This window comes from Leptonychotes weddellii, chromosome 9, assembly GCF_054177405.1.
Source record: "Leptonychotes weddellii isolate Sample4059 chromosome 9, ASM5417740v2, whole genome shotgun sequence".
Taxonomy (NCBI): domain Eukaryota; kingdom Metazoa; phylum Chordata; class Mammalia; order Carnivora; family Phocidae; genus Leptonychotes; species Leptonychotes weddellii.
The window spans coordinates 77,133,487-77,149,916 of record NC_138377.1 but is presented as its reverse complement, the minus strand read 5'-3'; the positions used below and the strand labels follow the sequence as shown (position 1 = coordinate 77,149,916).

The 16,430-nt window shown below is 56.7% G+C and overlaps 2 protein-coding genes across 7 annotated transcripts in view; one reads left to right on the top strand and one right to left on the bottom strand.

Moving 5' to 3' along the window:
- Nucleotides 1-1,350, top strand: part of SHF (Src homology 2 domain containing F) — an 18,731-nt gene extending 17,381 nt beyond the window's left edge. For 5 of the 6 annotated variants that reach the window (XM_031029088.2, XM_081831030.1, XM_081831029.1 and 2 more), the window contains one exon: nt 541-1,349. In XM_031029088.2, the coding sequence (XP_030884948.1) occupies nt 541-727 (187 nt within the window). In that variant the 3' untranslated portion in view covers nt 728-1,349. Of the gene's footprint in view, nt 1-540 lie in introns of all 6 variants that reach the window. The other variant, XM_081831032.1, reaches the window with a different exon arrangement.
- A 1,478-nt stretch (nt 1,351-2,828) lies between these two features.
- The window catches only part of DUOX1 (dual oxidase 1), a 33,133-nt gene continuing 19,531 nt past the window's right edge, over nt 2,829-16,430 (bottom strand). Inside the window, exons 22-34 of the mRNA XM_081831027.1 lie at nt 14,811-14,880; nt 14,289-14,414; nt 13,668-13,846; nt 13,272-13,502; nt 12,630-12,729; nt 12,345-12,394; nt 10,843-10,970; nt 6,911-7,064; nt 6,266-6,498; nt 5,860-6,018; nt 4,636-4,791; nt 4,261-4,389; nt 2,829-3,596 (exon numbers count right to left, since the gene is read on the bottom strand). Coding sequence (XP_081687153.1) covers nt 3,474-3,596; nt 4,261-4,389; nt 4,636-4,791; nt 5,860-6,018; nt 6,266-6,498; nt 6,911-7,064; nt 10,843-10,970; nt 12,345-12,394; nt 12,630-12,729; nt 13,272-13,502; nt 13,668-13,846; nt 14,289-14,414; nt 14,811-14,880 — 1,838 coding nt within the window. The 3' untranslated portion in view covers nt 2,829-3,473. The remainder of the gene's footprint in view (nt 3,597-4,260; nt 4,390-4,635; nt 4,792-5,859; nt 6,019-6,265; nt 6,499-6,910; nt 7,065-10,842; nt 10,971-12,344; nt 12,395-12,629; nt 12,730-13,271; nt 13,503-13,667; nt 13,847-14,288; nt 14,415-14,810; nt 14,881-16,430) is intronic.

Below are 16,430 nucleotides of genomic sequence, written 5' to 3'. Positions count from 1 at the left end.
TTCCCGATTTGGGAGGGACTTCCAGAGCAGCTAGCTCGCCCCCTCCCCTGGTTTCTGCAAGAGAGAGCCTCAACCAAGATTCACTTGGTTGTCACATCTGTCCACACACTGTCCTGTCCAGGATGTTTGTGTCTCCACATCAGTCACTAGGAGCTCCCCACAGGTGTCATCCCCCACAGCTCAGAGATGGGGAGGGTAGACCAGCCTTGGCCATACAGGCTGGAGGGCACTGGTGCCTGGGTCCCAGAGTTTGGGGCAGGGAGAGTGGTCGCTCCAGTTTCCACCTGCACACGCCCTGTACACTCACTACACACACACATTCTTGGCAAGCCCAGTGCCCTCACCACAAAGCCAATGCCTACTGTTACCCACTCACAAAATCCCCTCTGCCTCCTGCCTGTTTTCTGGACTGACCTCCACCTTCCCTCCCCACCTCCACACACAGCTGGCTCGGAACAACCACTTTTGCTGCAGGGGTGGGGGAGGGGAGGGGGACCGGAGAGGGCCCCTACTCACCAGGGTCTCCTCTCCTCTTCCCAGGAGCAGTCAGGGCTTCATGCACATGAAGCTGTCCCGGACCAAGGAACACAAGTACGTGCTGGGCCAGAACAGCCCACCCTTCAGCAGCGTCCCTGAAATCGTGCACCACTACGCCAGCCGCAAGCTGCCCATTAAGGGGGCCGAACACATGTCCCTGCTCTACCCCGTGGCCATTCGGACTCTGTAGATGGGTGGCCCGGGCACTGTGACAAATCTGGACCCAGCCCTGTGCCCATCCCCTGGCTGAGGGCTGTGGCCCTTCCCAGGGACATGTTCTGTCAAACCTTTCTTCCTCTCTCCCTGAGATCGAGTGGAAGCTGGAGATTCCTTAATTTATTCTAAACGGAAAGGCCTACTGGGGCCTCGGAGTAAAAGGTGGTCTGGAGCCGAGGACAGAGGAATCCCTGGGGAGAAAGGATAGCCCCTGGAGGAAGGGGGCTTCAGAGCCGCTCGTCTCCAGGAGTTTCAGATCCGCAGCTCCCCGCCTTTTCCGCCCCTAGGGCACAGGTGGCGACCCCCTTCCCCACCGACTCCTTCCCCCTGGGTCAATGCGGGCTGGGGCAGGACGCAGGCCTGCGGGGCGCCCTGGCCGCCTCCACCCCTAAACCGCCGGCGGGCTCCGTCCAGAGTCCGGTGCGGGGCTTAGGGAAGGCAGACCCCCCTAGGATGGAGCTGGCCGTGGGGGTGGGGAGACGAGGGGAAGGGCTCGGGCCAGAGGGAACTTGCGCAGTCCCCGGGCCGCCCCGGCTCCCGGCCAGATGCAATAAATAAACCCAGTCCTGCCAGGCACAGCCGCGTCCGCGCCTCCAGCGCCGCCCCCCGGGCTGTCGGGGGAGGGAGAGGCGAAGCGAGCGCAGATTCTGTTTATAAATCAGTTCTGGAAGCGACACAAGCAGGCTGTGAAAAGCACTTTCGAAGCATCAAGTTCCTTCCCTTGACGAGATGTCAAAACATCCCCTGCCGCCCCCGCCCCGGCTGGGGGCACCCGGAGCCGACCGGCCGCGCGGCGCCCCCTCCCCGCCGCGCCGAGGAGCGCGGCTCCCCAAGAGCGCGTCCAATTTCCTGCCAACAGCCGTTCGTCTGGGAGGAGGGGAGCCGCGGAGAGACAAAGAGGCAGCGCGCCAGGCGAGGGGGAGCGGGCGGCCCTGCCACGCGGAAGCCGCGCACCCGCGGAGGCGGGAAAGCTGGCGCGGCGACTGCGTCTTCTTTCCAGAGGAAGCGGGGCCTGCCGCGCCTCCCCCATTCTCCGACCGTGAGTCCGGCCCCTGGAGACTTGCAGCCCGCAGGTTTGGGCTCGGAGCTCCCTTGGGGCTGGGCCTTCGGGCTCGCGGTCGAGCGTGGCGGGGCGGTCCGCGCGTGCCCCCTGCTGGCCGTGCCTCTAACCGCGGGTCGCGGGCGCCGGGCCACACCCGACCCCGGCCCTGGAGACGCCCCAGCCCGCGCCCGCAGCTGGACCCGGCCGAGGCCTGTGGGGCCAGCCCCCGGGAATACCCACCGGGCCGCCTGTCGGAGCTGCTGTCGACCCACTCCAGGCCCGCCCTCCTGCTCCCACGGGGCTCCCCGAGGGGCCGAACAAACATCCGCTGGCCTGGGAGCGCAGTCTGAGGGCCTCCTTACAGAACCTAAACCTGCAACACCCACATGTAGTGTCAGTCATGGAATTTTGGATTTTATCGAAATCGAGGACATGTGACCTGACAAATGTAAGAATTCTGTAGGGACAATCGAAAGGCTCACTTGAAATTGGGCCCTGCTTTAGAAATTCCCTCAGAGGGTTGCCCTATATCTTGGAAGGTATTGAGTCTCTTTGCAGATGAGGAAGCAGGCTCTGAGTGTTTAGTGATGTGCTCATCCGTCTCCTTGCTTTCATCTCTTTACCTGGAAGACCCATGTAGGCACAGGTGGTCAACTCCTGTTACCCGGAGGTCCTGGAGCCGGCCAGGCAAACTCTGGCTCCCTGTGGGCTCCTGCTCTGTCCTGTCACACACACCTGCACTTTGTGCCTGGCCCACCTTCTCCATGAATGCCCACCTCTCCCCCCGCCCTTCCTGATCAGGCTTCAGAAGCCCCACACTAGCCACCCTGAGAGGCCCTCGGTCAGGAAGCATGCCCCTGAGCTGGGAAAGGGGTCTCCAGCTAAAGCATTCGGGCCTGAGCTGGTTCCTTTATTCAGTAGATGCTGGGAAGTTCAGAGGACTGTCTGCACCAGCCTCGGTGAGCTGGCTGGTTGAGTAGCTTTCTCTGCCAGTGCCTATCCCCATCCCAGGGCAGAATAAAGAAACCCAGAGTGCAGAAAAGTGGTTTATTTGTAAAGGAGACTGCTGCAGTAGGAAGAAGAGACAAGGCCTGAGGAGCACCACAGATTGGGCCAGATTCTGACTACAGTACATGTTTAAAAACTGGGGAGAAAAGATCAGTTGTGCTGTTAGACTAGGATGCTGAGGGGGTTCCTGCAGACTTCTCTCTGCGGGCCCAGCCTCTACCCCACCCCAAGGCATTTGCCAGCCCTTTTGACAGTGGGGAGCCTAGAGGAGGGGGAGGTTGTGGGGGGGAAGTTCCAAGATGCCAGCATCTGTGCTCCTACTTTATCCTTAGGCTCACAGCCCCCTAATACACATACAGTCAGCTCCAGTCTTTTGAGGCTTTTTCTTAGTTTGGAAGAAGAGGTGTCACTTTGCCCCAAAGTAATAATAGCTCTCCTACCTCCCAACCTCTGTTGCCCAGACAATGCCTCCCACTTCTCCAGGCTGAGGCATTCTGGACTTGGGGGTCTCTGAACCCATATGGGGTGACTGACTATGACCACCTGGACCAAGGTTGGGAGGTAGGAATGAGGAGGAGGCAGAAGGAGTCAGAAATAGGAAGTACAGAGTGTGGTGGGGGCCCAAACCTCTGCTCAGCTGGGCAGTGGGAAGAGCCCCTGGGCAGGAGGCCTAGAAGTTCTCATAATGGTGGGAGAAGTGAGTCCGATCCTGCTTATTGATGAGCTGACAGGCCTTTTCCACATTCTTGGTCATGCCAGGGGGGCCACAGCTAAACACCCCAATCTTCCGGACCTGTTGGGGGAGGGAAACGTGAAGGCTAGCTCGGTGTTCGTGTTAAAGACAGGCAAGAGTCCTTGGTGAGGGCTCCTTCTATGTTTCTGATAAAGGTATGCTTCACATCATGTGTGGTGAGGGATGGCTCGGTGCGTTTACATCTAGCTCAGTTTTGGTAGACTTGCTCTGTGTGGGTCCAACCTCCACCCCCTCCAAGGCATCTGTCAGCTTCAGGTACATGATCAGTGTTTCTGATAGGGGCTGGGTTAATCAATGTTCCAGTTAAAGGCTAGCTTACTGTCTCTTTGAGGGCTAGGCCATTATTTCTGAGAGTAGTGGCTAGCCCAGTGTTCATGGTAAAGATCAGTGTCTAGGGTGAGCGCTGGCTCAGTATTCATGGTAAGAGTAGCTCTTGAGTTTATGGTAAGGATGAGCTCAATCACTGAGCTGTTCCTTCTGGACAGGCATCATGGCTTTAGAAGTGGCAAGTCCCTGTGGCTGCTTCCCCCTTTCGCCCCTCAGAGTGACCCCTACTGTTTTTCCATTCCATTATCCCCACTTATCTCCTGGGTGATGAGTTCTCCTCAGCAGTCAATTCCTTCCCTCATGGAGCTGGGCTGGGAGGTTTGCTCAGACCTCAGGTGATAAATGCCAGGAGAACCTTGATATGGGGTGGACTGACCTGCGGGTGGACCTCCTGCAGGGACTTGAAGAAGGGCTCGAAGGGGGGGCGGCCAAAGTGGGTGATGGAGCGCAGGCCCGTGAACAGACTCCGGTTCAGCACCTTCTGGAAGTGCCGCTCACAGATGTACTGGGGGCACAGGGGCAGGTCAGGCCAAGGACAGTCAGGGTCAGTGCCTAGCCCAAGCTAGCCTGCAGCTCAGGAGACAGAGAATGGGGTGGCTGGCGGGGGAGCTGGAGGCTGAGGATCAGGACCGCCATCTCTGTACCTCCTGCCGTCTGAACCTGGCTGTCCACCCACCTGCCCTGGTCATCTGCCTCACTCCACCAACCCATATACCCACCTAGCTGCCCCGGCCGGCCGGCCCTGACCTACCAGCATGGTGGTCCTGAGGTCGAACTTCTCGGCCAGCTGGGTGATGTAGATGTGCACGGACACCAGGTCCTGGCAGTCATTCTCCTCCACCTCCCGGATGATGTCAGCCAGCCACTCAAACTGCCGCTGGGTTCGCGTCACCCAGATGAAGTAGATCTGGGGACACATGGCAGGAGCTCAGGACCTGGCTCAGCTCAGGCTCCCTATATCCCAGGGATCCCCACAGCAATAGAACTTGGTCAGCTTGTGCCTCTCCCCAGACACGCTGCGGAGATGGAGTGCTGCGGGGACCATAGGGCCAGGCTCTGGGGCGGGAGATGGGGGTTACCCCAGGGCATGGAGAGGTAGAAGGGAGGGATAACCTGGGGTGATGAAAAAGGACACTTGTCAAGTGAGCTGAAGGTCTGATGGGGTGGGAAGCAGCTTTTTCATACGGAGCCTGCCCTGTTGCTCCCTCCAATGGGCCCTCTCCTCAGGCTGCTAGGCTCCGAAGCAACCCTAGCCCAGAGGGATAGGGTTCCACTAAAGGGCATGTCGCAGAACAGTCTTAGGGAAGACCCAGCTGGCTGCCTGGAGCAGATGGGAATGGGCTCCAGAGGACGGAAGTTGCCATGGAGGGAGCCACCTCCAACTTCCGAAGAGGATGAAGCAGGGGCCATGTGGGTTAAGAAGCAGAGGCAGAGTTGGCACGGACGGAGGAGCAGGGGAGCTGCCTGGCACCCTCCGAAAGCTGACAGCACATGGCTGGGCCTCTGCCTGCCGCGTTCCTGTGCCCCTGACTCACCTGCCGGGCCCACAGAGACAAGCAGGGGCCTGCTACCAGGTCCACGCTGGGGTGAAGGGACCCGGGATGGAGGGGGCCTGAGGGCCTGGGCTGTGTTCCTGGAACCAGCCCAGCCCACCAGCCCTGCCTGGCCACCTCCCCTCTTTTTCCTCTTGAAAGCAGAGCCAGTTTCAGTTCTGCCCCACCCCAAGTGTTCCTTTCCTTCTCCCAAGCTGACAATGCTCCCTTCAGGGGCTGGCCTCCTCTGTAAGACAGAGTGGGTTTCTTTACCCCTCTCCAACTCTGTTCTTTAGGGTCTGAGGATATCCTGACCCCTCTGGGGTCAGGCCAACTGGGCCTTGCCCGGATCAGGCCAAGAACAGAGGCAGGAGAGACAGGCAGAGGTGGACACAGTGATAGGGAACAGGGGCCATGGGTCGGCAGGAGGAGAGGGCACTCACCTTCTTACAGAACACTTGGCAGCTGACTGATGACTTGAAGACCAGGTCTTTGAGGATGGAGGCAAAGGGGGTGACCCCAATGCCCCCTCCCACCAGCACTGACACCTCAAACTTATGCCATTCCTGGTGGCCCTCTCCAAATGGTCCATCAAGGTATAGCTGCAAGAGGAGGAGTGGGTTTGAGTTAAGCTCCACCACCACAATAGTTCTGAAGCTAGAAATGGGAGGCAGGGAAAGGCAGGTATGTTTATGGAGTGAGGAGAAAGGGGGTACCATGGCATTACTTGGAAAGACCAGTCTCTGGATTGGGGAGGGGAAGAACACAGTGGGGAGCCTGGGGATGCAGGGCCAAGGCCTACTAAGGGGATGTGGGGGCGGGTAGCTCATCTGGCCTGGGTCTGGTCACCTTCGGGTATCTGGCACAGCCATCTCCCGTTGGAGGTGAGTAGATCTCCCTGAGCCGAGTGGTCCAGGGCCCTGCCGCCCGGATGTGCAGGCTGAGAGTGTCCTCATGGGGTGCAGAAGTCAGTGTGAACGGGTGGTACTCAGTGGTCCCCAGAGCCAAGCAGGCGATCCGCACCCACTGTCCCGACTTGTACTCAAAGCCTTGGGGCCGCTGGAACTGCAGGTGGGTGACTCCTGAGGAAAGGAAGTGGGCAGGAGGCTGCTATCCAGGCCCCAGCAGCACTGTGGCCTCCAGAAAGTTCCCCCACCTGCAGCCTCAGCTCTCCTTCTGCAATATGCCAGGGCCTCTACCCATCAGAAGGCATTACTCCCCTTGGGCCATGTCCACCCTGAGGAGGGGCAATGCAGTGCTGGTGGTCAGCAGGGAAAGGAGCAGCCTGGCCCAGGCTCCTCCTCTCTGTTGTGAGAGAGGCTCAGGTCCCCTGGCCAAGAGCTGCTCTTGCCAGCTCCCTTATCGCTGCCACCTCAAGGCCCCTGCCAACTCCACTGGGCCAGGCCAGGAGATTGCAAGGTCCAGGCTCTGGCACTGCCCTGTGGGCTTTCTCAGAACTACCCAGCTGGTCCCCAACAGCCTAGAGGCTGGTACCTGAAGGCAGCAGCTCTGCCTTCACCACGCTGATCTCCACCTTCTTCCGGCTCAGGCTCACCAGCTTGTCTCCCCCATAGATTAGTGCCGGGACCAGGAAGTAGATGTGGAAACGGGGCAGCTGGATCAGGCCGAAGCTGCCGTGGATGATGAGCTGGATAGAGTGAAGAGTTTGGCTCTGACCAAGCCATACCTACAATAATGTCTGTGGCCGGCTCAGGCCTTAGCCCCTTGCATCCTCCACCCACCCCACCCCACCCCACCCCCACAGGCACCCTCCATCCCCACCTATCCGTGTACCATGGTCCCCAAATCTAACCACTCCCAACCCCAACCGCATCCTGTGGAGCGTCCATGACTAGTGAGACTGTTTGTGCCTTCCCGGCACCATCTAAACCAGCCACTTTAACTCTCACCTGGTCTCCTGCAGTAGCTTTCTAGCTGGTCTTCTACGGGGCTGCCCACTGTGACCCATTCTCTTCAAGGCAGCCAGTGTGACTTTTTCAAGTTCGTTTTATCATGCCATCCCAGCTTAACCAACCTTAGTGGACTTCCCATTACACCACAAGGCCTTGAGATGCTCTGGCCTCTAACATGGCAAGTCCTCTCTGCTTCAGGACCTTGGCACCCGCTGTTCCTTCTCCCAGGAATGCCCTCTCCCTGGTTCTTTTCCCTGGCTACCTCCGTCTCATTTTTTAAAAAATTTATTTATTTGAGAGAGAGAGCAAGAGCATGAGTGGGGGTTGGGGGGGAGAAGCAGAGGGAGAGGGAGAAGCAGGCTCCCCGCTGAGCAGGGAGCGTGATGAGGGGCTCGATCCCAGGACCCTGAGATCATGACCTGAGCCGAAGGCAGCCACTTAACTGCCTCAGCCACCCAGGTGTACCCCTCTATGTCATTTGTCAGGGCTCAGCAGAAACGCCACCTCCTCAGGCCTTCCCTCGGTCCTCTGTTACATCTCCCAGTTAAGTCCCGTCAGAGCACTTGTCATCATCCACACTAATGTTTCATCATCCATTTACATGTTTCTGTTGTTTTCCCTGGTGGGCGGTGGGTGTCCATTTTTTTTGCTACCATACTCTCAGCTCTTAGCAGTTACTGCCTGGCACATACCAGGTACTTAATAACTGTTGAGTTAATAAAAGAAGTTTCCCCAATTTGTCTTCTCCCTTTGGAGACTAAGAACACCTAACTAGTCCTCCCTTTTCCTTGAAATACCTGACAGGTATTGTCTAGCTCTGGTCATTTCCCCAACAAGCTGGTCTAACACGGTCAGACACGACTTGCCCCCATGCTTCCCATTTGCTTGCTCCTAAGTCTGGTCAGTCTGGCTCCTGTTTCCACCTCTTCTCAGGACCTGCTCACTGGGGCTCACCTGCCCCATGAATGGCCAGACCCCAAGGTCCCCTTTCATTTGCTCCCACGGCTGGCCCTCTGTGGCACCAGCAACCGCCCACTCCTTGCCACGTCTGCTGCTTCTCTTGGGCCACTCACTTTCCATCTCCTCCACTGGCTCTCTGTTCCTTCTCCCAGCCCTGATCCTGCATGTTGCCCAAACCTGATTTTCTCACTCTCTGCTCTCCTCTGTCTATGCTGTCCCATGTGGCACAGCCCCTCTGCTGAGCCACAGCCCCTCAGTGGCCACCGCAGCCCACACAGGTCCTGCCACCACCTAATGCCCTGGGGCCATCCACGGCTGGTCGCCTCTGTGCCCTGAATCATCATTTCCACCTCTGTACCAGTGCTCATGCCCTTTCTTCTACCTGGAATGCTCTTCAGATTCCACTCTGCCTTGTCAAATCTTAGCTTACCTCTCCTTAAGGCTTGGCTCAAGTCCCATCTTCTCCCCAAAGTCTTCCCTAACCAGTTTGGCCCAAATGAAACTCCCTTCAGTGAGCTACTATAACTCACTGTTTGGAACACTCAGATCAGCAGTTAATCCTATATTGTCTGCTCATTCTGATCATTTCAAGTGCATGGCACTTATCTCTGCAGCAAATCCTAAGTTCCTAAGGGCAGAGCTTTGAGTGCCCCCCTCCTCCACCGAACAAGTGCATACTAGACCCTTTGACAGATAACTGTTAAACTGAACTCTGGCTCCTCATTCAGCTCTCCTTTTCCCCAGCTTAATGTTCCTTTGCCCACAGGACTAACTTAAACCGCTCTGGGCTCTTCCCTGAGCTGGCTCCGGTTTCCCCAAGTTCCTCTTTCATTATGGAGCCCACACGCACCCCCAAGGCTTCCTGAGCATCGAACCAGGCTGAGAACAATGTTGGGGTGACCTCATACTGCTCTGTTTATACATCCCATTTGGTGTTGGCTCTACTTTTAAACCACAAAGCTGCTGCAGATTCATGGTTGGCTGAGGGCTGGGGGAGCTAGCCCTGCCCTCTTCTGCTTGGACCAGGAGCCTGGACATCCTTCTGCAGGGTCGACTCCACACTGGGGTCCTTTACTTGTAGCTTCTCTTTCTGCCCCAAGTCAAGTGGACACACCAGGGATAGATGGGAAGGAAGTGGGTATTTCAGCCCTGATATCCCCCCAGGTGAGACTCTCCCTAGCGGCCAGGGCTAGGACTACCCAGCAGAGGTCCTGCACCTTTCTGAGCTGCTGACTTCCCTGCTGGCAGGAAGGGTGGCTCTGAACCCCAGTGATCCCCAAAATCCAGGAATAAGTCAGAAAGGGGTCTTGGTCTCAGAGAGCCAGTCTGGCCACTCTTCTGGGTCTCCCATAGAGTTCAAAGAAGCTGCTTTTTCACCAGGAACATCATCTCCGCTCCTAACAGAAACAGTAACCCAGGATGCTAGGGCTCCACCCTAGCAAGGGTGGGTAGGGAGGGATAAATTAACTACAGCTTCCAAAGAAGGCAGAGATTTCTTTGTAAACAAACATCAGTTCTAGGAAATGACCTAAGCGAAGGCTGGGTAGTCATCTTCAGAACCGTGAAGTGCTGAGCCTCGGGCAACAGGGAAACAGACTCTCTGATCAGTGAGGACAGAACTGCACCTGGGAGGAGGCAAGGCAGCCCAGGGTGCCAGCCTGACCCAGGCCATGATGGACTGTCTCCCTCTGTCTCAGGACTCTGTGTAGTTCTGCCTGGAGCCAGGTGACAGATGGCAACCATCTGGGCTCTGCGCTTCCGAATGCTGGCAGCCAAGCTATCGTTGGTGGGGATGCTGGGGCCTTGGGACTTAGTTTAGCTTCTCAGCAGGACCCTCAGGTGCTCTTTAGGGAACTGCCTGTGTCCGTGAGGAAGGCAGGCCAAGCAGAGCCATGACACAGGCACAGGTCGGAGTCAGCTCTGGATCAAATTAGCTGACGCAGCTGATGGCAAACCCAGGGAAGGTAAAGGGAACAGGACAAGAGAAGGGAGGGAATGTGAAGGAAGGGAGGCAGGAGCTCGGGTTAAGAGAAGGAAAGGGAAAGGTAGTCTTAAAAATCCATCTTATCAACAGTCCAAGTGAAGACATTTTGAGCAAGCTCGTTAACTCTACAAGTGGCACTTCACTGGGTGGGGTGCTGACACCCCAGAAAACAGGATCAGAACAAAAGTGGCTGAACCAAATTAAGATACGTTTCTCTAAAAAAAAAGGGTGATGCTCCCGTGAAGGTGGGCAGTCCACCCAGGAGCTCACACCAGCCACCGGAACTGGGGAATGACTGGCTGGGCAGAAACAAGGTGGGGGTATCTGCAAGGAATGAGACCAGCCTGGTAGGGTTGCCACTGCCAGACCCATGCCAGACCATGCCCGGGCATCCATCTTCCAGGCACTGCATCCCTGGGTCCGTCTGCTTGACAGCCCCCCACTATACTCTCCAGCTTTGAAGTGAGAAGTGGAGGGGATTCCTGAAATGACTAAGGGGACGGAGAACTGATGTCTCAGCCCTCATGGCCTCCCTGGGATCATCCTGCCAAGACCCCAGTAGCCCTCACCAGCACATAGAGCAGGATGTAGAGGTGGTGGGTCAGCCAGAAGCCCCGGAAGCTGTGGCGCCGGAAGTGGTGGGAGGCGAAGACATACATGATGGCCAGGACCAGGAGCAGCAGGACCCCCGTGAGGCCTGCAAAATGAACACGGGGTGAAGGGCAGAGGAGCGGGGCTGTTCTGAGGCTGCCATGGGTCAGGGTCCCCGTCCCACTTCATTGCTCCGGGTGGGGGCCGTGGAAGCGCAGGCTTCTCCTCTTCTCGCACACCACTGATCACAGGTGCCTTTATTTCAACAGACTCTGCTTGCCCCTCCAAGGCCTTGTCCCGCTTGTTATTTTTCAAGTACCGGTATCATTTGTTTTGTCTGTCACTTCCCTGACTGTCAGGCCCACAAGAACAGGGACCAGGCTGTTGCTGGTTCAGCACAGAATCCTAGCGCCTTCTGGGGGCCTCACATAAACATGTGCTGACGGAATGAACGCACAGGGCATCTACTCTGGGCCCTCTGGGTCAGACTTTGGACATTGCAGGCCCCGCCCCCATGGAGTCAAGACTCCGTCTATGATCCTGTAGCCCCGACGTGGCTACCACAGCATGAGCTGGGGCCATTAGTGAGTAAGCGTGACCACCTGAGCCCCCTGGGTTCAGCCCAGTGTCGGTGGGAGGTCCCTCCTCTCACAGGAGATCCCAGACCCGGGGCACACAAGAGAGCAATACTAGATTCAGGACGGGAGTGCAGAGCCAGAGAATGGCCCCTCAAGCAATCAAGGAGGAGCGAGGCAGAAATTACGAAGATTAGAGCCCTGAAGTATGGAAAGCAGAGGTGAAGAAGGGATCTAACCAAAGCCTGTAAAGGCCTGAGCAGAGAGGAGGGCATAAACACAGCCTTATCCACTAAATCCCAGTGTGCAGGGATTAGCAAGCACTCTGAAGTTCAAAGCAGATTGTTTTAGGATTAAAAAAAAAAAATGCTGTGTTTCACAGAGAGGAGTGTAGAAAATGTGTTACCCCTAGGAGGAAACAGACTGAAAATATAAATAGATTCAAGAAGTTTTTGAATAGATTCACAGCTAATAGTTCTAAAATGGGTGATTATGGGGAGTTAGGAATTTGTCCCTAAACAGCTCTTGTCAAGACAGACTACAAGGGGTGGGGGGCTCTGCCTTGCTGGACAAGCCCGGTCCCTCCACCATGCAGCTGGGGCACAGCATTCCTCAAAGCCACTGTCATGGTAGGTGTGTATGTTGGGGTGGGGGGAGAGGGGGTCCACTCCCATTCCACGGAAGGAGGATGTTCAGAGTTGGGGCAGGAGCCCAACCAAGCTTCCAAGAGAAGGACTGGAGAGCAGAAGCTCCTACTGCCCAGGAGAGTCCTCAGGACCAGAGGGCAGAGCCTGGCCCACCATGAGAGCTGAGTGAGTGCTAGTGGGCTTGTCTCATGGCAGATCGAACCCAGAGCCCAGAGCTCAGAGCCAGACCGAGAAATTTAGAGCAGGGAGGGCTCTCACCTGGCACAGTCTGGAAGAACCACCAGTAATACTTCTGGGGAAACTCAGACCTGTGGAGAAGGGAAAGCAAGGAAGGATGCTGAAGGAGATGTCTGGGACTTCCAAAAAGAATCCTCCAGAGGAAATACCCCAACCCAGCCACCAGTCTCCCTTTCTGCCCAGTTGGGGCCAGGGCTCTGGCTGGTCATTGTCTGTCCTATAGCCTGGAAGGTGATTCTCCTCTGAGCCAAGAGAGTTCCCCCCACCTTCACACACACACACACACAGTGTCGCCCACTCACTCACCCGTCGTCATGGAAGAGTCCAGGGAAGAGGCAGGAGAGGACACTGAGTGGGCTGATGGAGAACAGGTACACATTCACCACATGGCCCACACTGTGCAAGACTAAGGAAGACCAGACAGGGTGGGAGTGAGCCAGGGGGAGCCTGGTGGGGGTGTTCAACCCATTTAGCCCAAGTTGGAGGATTCCAGGCGCCGGGCCTTGGGGGCCTGAAGGACCCTAGGGGCCTGCACTTCTGATCACTAATCATCTTCCTGGCCGTCCCCACCCCCACCACGCCCCCATATATACCATCGATGAGCACAGTCACAGGAGTCTGAAATTACACCATTAGAAGTTCATTCTTTGGGTTTCTCTCACAGATAATGTTTTACAACATAAAAGCTGGGAGAGATTGCACATGATGTGCCCTCGTTCTGGGGTGTGGGTAACTTGTCAGCTGGAGGCTGGTGAGGTGGCCCTGAAAGCATGGGAAGAGGCCCAGGGGGGGTGGGTTGCTCCTGGGCTCACTTCACACCACTGCAGGGCCAGCTCCATCCTTCTGAGAAGGACATCTAGGGCTTACACTGAAGCACAAAAGAGAGGAGGGGCAGGCAGCAGGGAGCAGGAGGACGTGGACAGAACCCCTGGGACTCCGGGGCCCTGCCTGTGAGGACGATGGCCGTGGAGGCAATGAGCCGATGGAAGTCCACGGCGGCGTCGAAGGGCACGTAGCGGTTGAGGAAGGTCTCTCGCAGGAAGGTGATGAGGTTGCGGCACATGGTGAGCAGGATGTAGGAGAACATGAAAGAGATGCTGGCGGCCGTGCCCCGGGACAGGATGATGCCCACACGGGTGGTGTCCGTGATGCCCATATGGTGAGCCCCAAAGGCGTAGTCTGTTGGGGAGCCCAGGTGGGTAAGAGGGGAGCAGTGTGGAGGAGAGAGCCCCGCTGAGAGGCGCCACCCCTCACACAGGCCTCCCCCCACTGCCCCCGCAGCCTCTGTTCAAGCAGGCCCCTTGCACCCACAGGAGCCCCGACCCCAGAGCTGCCTGCACTCACAGTAGGCCCGCTCCAGGAAAAGGCCCCCAGTGATGGCGTAGAACACGGCCACGCAGCCAATGTGGCGGCGGTAGTTCTCGATGAAGCGCTTGAACTGCTGCAAGGTCTGGTGGCGCCGGCCCCGTTGAAACTTCTCCCGGTGAGCTTCCGTGAACAGCAGGGGCTGGAACGATGTTACCCTGGGGGACAGGAAGTCTTGGCTCTGGCTATGCACCCCTGCATAGGGACAGCCTTGCAAGTGCTCACTTGGTCAGTTCATCCCAGGGGATGCACTCCCTCTAGCCCAGTTCCCACTCACACTCAGACAGCCCTCTCCCCTCCCAGTCTGCCGCTGCGTGTTCTTACCCTGCTCGGTTCTCACCCTTTACTGGAAGCTCAGAAGACACCCCCTCCAGGAAGCCTGCCTTGACTTCCCAGGCAGAGGTGAGCACTTCCTTGAGCTCTGAAGCCCCTTGCTCTGACCACTGCAACGTTCATCAGTGGGACACTGTAATTATCAATGTGCCAGTCCATCTTGTCAGACTGTGATCTTCCCGGGCATGAACTATGCATCCTGCCTGCACCCCTGCATGCTAAAGGGATGGATGAACCGCCCGGGCTTGAGGAGAGGAGCAGGCGTACTTCTTGCCAAACCTCCGTCGAATCTCCTGGGGAGGGTCTGTGTCCATGGGGCACTGCAGTCTCTGTGCTGCACATTCCACATCAGGGTTGCTGTGGGGACAGCGAGCACTCACTCTGGGGGAGGGACTAGGACAGGAATGAGAGAGATAGGATTTTGGCCACCTGAGCCACTCGATCCTCTGCTGCCCCTGGTCTGTCCTCAGACCGACTCTATGGAGGAAGGGTCAGAGCTCACAGGCAGGGGACAGCAGGATTCCCACTGAGACCTAGAGAGAGAATGAATTAGATCCTGGGGATACACATACAGCTGGGCCCTTCACAAGGGCATGTGACCTTGGCAGCAGGCTCTCTGCTCTTCCTGGTGCAGGGCTGGGTCTGCCTAAAGCAAGGAGCCCTTTCTTCTAATTTGCATGAAGCCACTACCGTAGGCTGGTAGAGCCACTGATTCCAGGCCTTCTGGGGAGAGAAAAGGCAACGCCCCCATCCAGCCGTCCCTCCAACATTCCTCCAAGGAGGACTCACCAGATCTTTTCCTGGCTGATGTAGGAGGCTCTCCGGCAGAGGTCCTTGATGACTTCCGGCACCTCCACCCCTATGACACAGAGCAACAGCTCAGGCCCCAGAGCCCAGGAAGACCTGGCACTCACCCCATGTCCATACTGTAGAGGGTCCTTGGCCAGTACCCTTGGCTTCGGGTGTCCCAGCCTCAGCCTGTGCCACCAGTGGGAGCCAGACCCAGCCATGAGTGGGCAGGGAGAAGGCCTGAAACAAAGCTGGCCCGGCAGTGTCCCCTGGATGCGTGTCCACCTTCAGCCCCACTCCTGGGATTGGTATCAGGCTTATGGGGTGGAGTTCAGGAACTGTGTGCAACCTGCCCGCTGAGATCATTCTGCCACAAAAACCCTGCTAAACCCTTTAGCTTAAAACCTCCTGGGAATTAAATGTAGCTCTAGGTGGCGCATATATGGAGATCACCATAAAATTCTTGCCACGTTCCTGTGTTTAAAAATGTTCATAATAAAATGTTGGGGCGGAAATACTCTGCCATGAGCCACCTATTCCTCTCTGTCTGGGTTGAGCACTGAGGGGCGGGGCAGGACTGAGCTGCAAAGCCATGTTCTCACAGGAGACCTGAGGATCTCCAGGTCACTTCCAAGTGCTAAACCAGTCTTGAAGATTACCCTGGTCTACAGCCCAGAGGGCAAAAGTGATTAAGCTGAATTTCATAAAATAAGAATGTTTATAACAAAGTATAGATCTTTATCCCTCAAATTTTAGCAAACAGCAAGTGTGGCAAAATGGTAACAAAAGGCAAATCTAGGTGGAAAGGGTAAAGGGATGCTCCTTGTGCTATTCTTGTAACTTTTCTGTAGGTATATTTAAAATGTTTCATAGTAAAATCTGAAGGAAACAACAAGGAACAACAACAATTAAAAACAAAACAAAATAGGACTCAATGCTACCCTTCTACATAATCCTCACTCCCCCAGCCTGGTCTTCCACCCCAGGGGCTGGATGGATGTTCCTGGGACTCTGGCTTGGGCTCACCTTCAGGCACCTGCCCCTGCTCTGCCCTCAGGCCCGGGTGCCTACTGCCCTCGCTGCCTGGGAAAAGTGAGAAGCTGAAGAATCAGGAGTGCTGGGTCTGCACTCCACCAGCTCTCCTCCAGCCCTGGGCTGTGTGAGCTGTGTCCTGCCCAACTCACCCCTCTCCCCCACCTGGGCTGCTCAGCTCCCCCAAGTTCTCGTAATCCTGGGAGGGGCTGGGTTTGGTCTCAACATGCCCCAGTGAGAAACTGTGAAGGTACCATAACAGCTCAGAGTAGGCCACAGAGAGTCCTGCTACCTGCCCCTTCCTCACCCTGGCTCTAGCCCCCACCCACCTGAGTCAGACACAGGTGGGACAGGAAGTAGGGGGAAGGACAACAGAAGTGGGTCTCTCCATGTACTCAAGCAAACATTAACTGAGCACTCAGCCAAGGGATATAAAGGCAAACAAACTCCCCCACCCCCCCACCCCCCCGCCACCAGACACCCTAGCTCAGGCGAATATGGCCTGGTTAGGGCTGTAACAAAGAGACACTGTTTCCCCTGGTCCTGGGCACCCGGCACAGGGGCCTTTGACAGAGAGCTGGGAGAAGC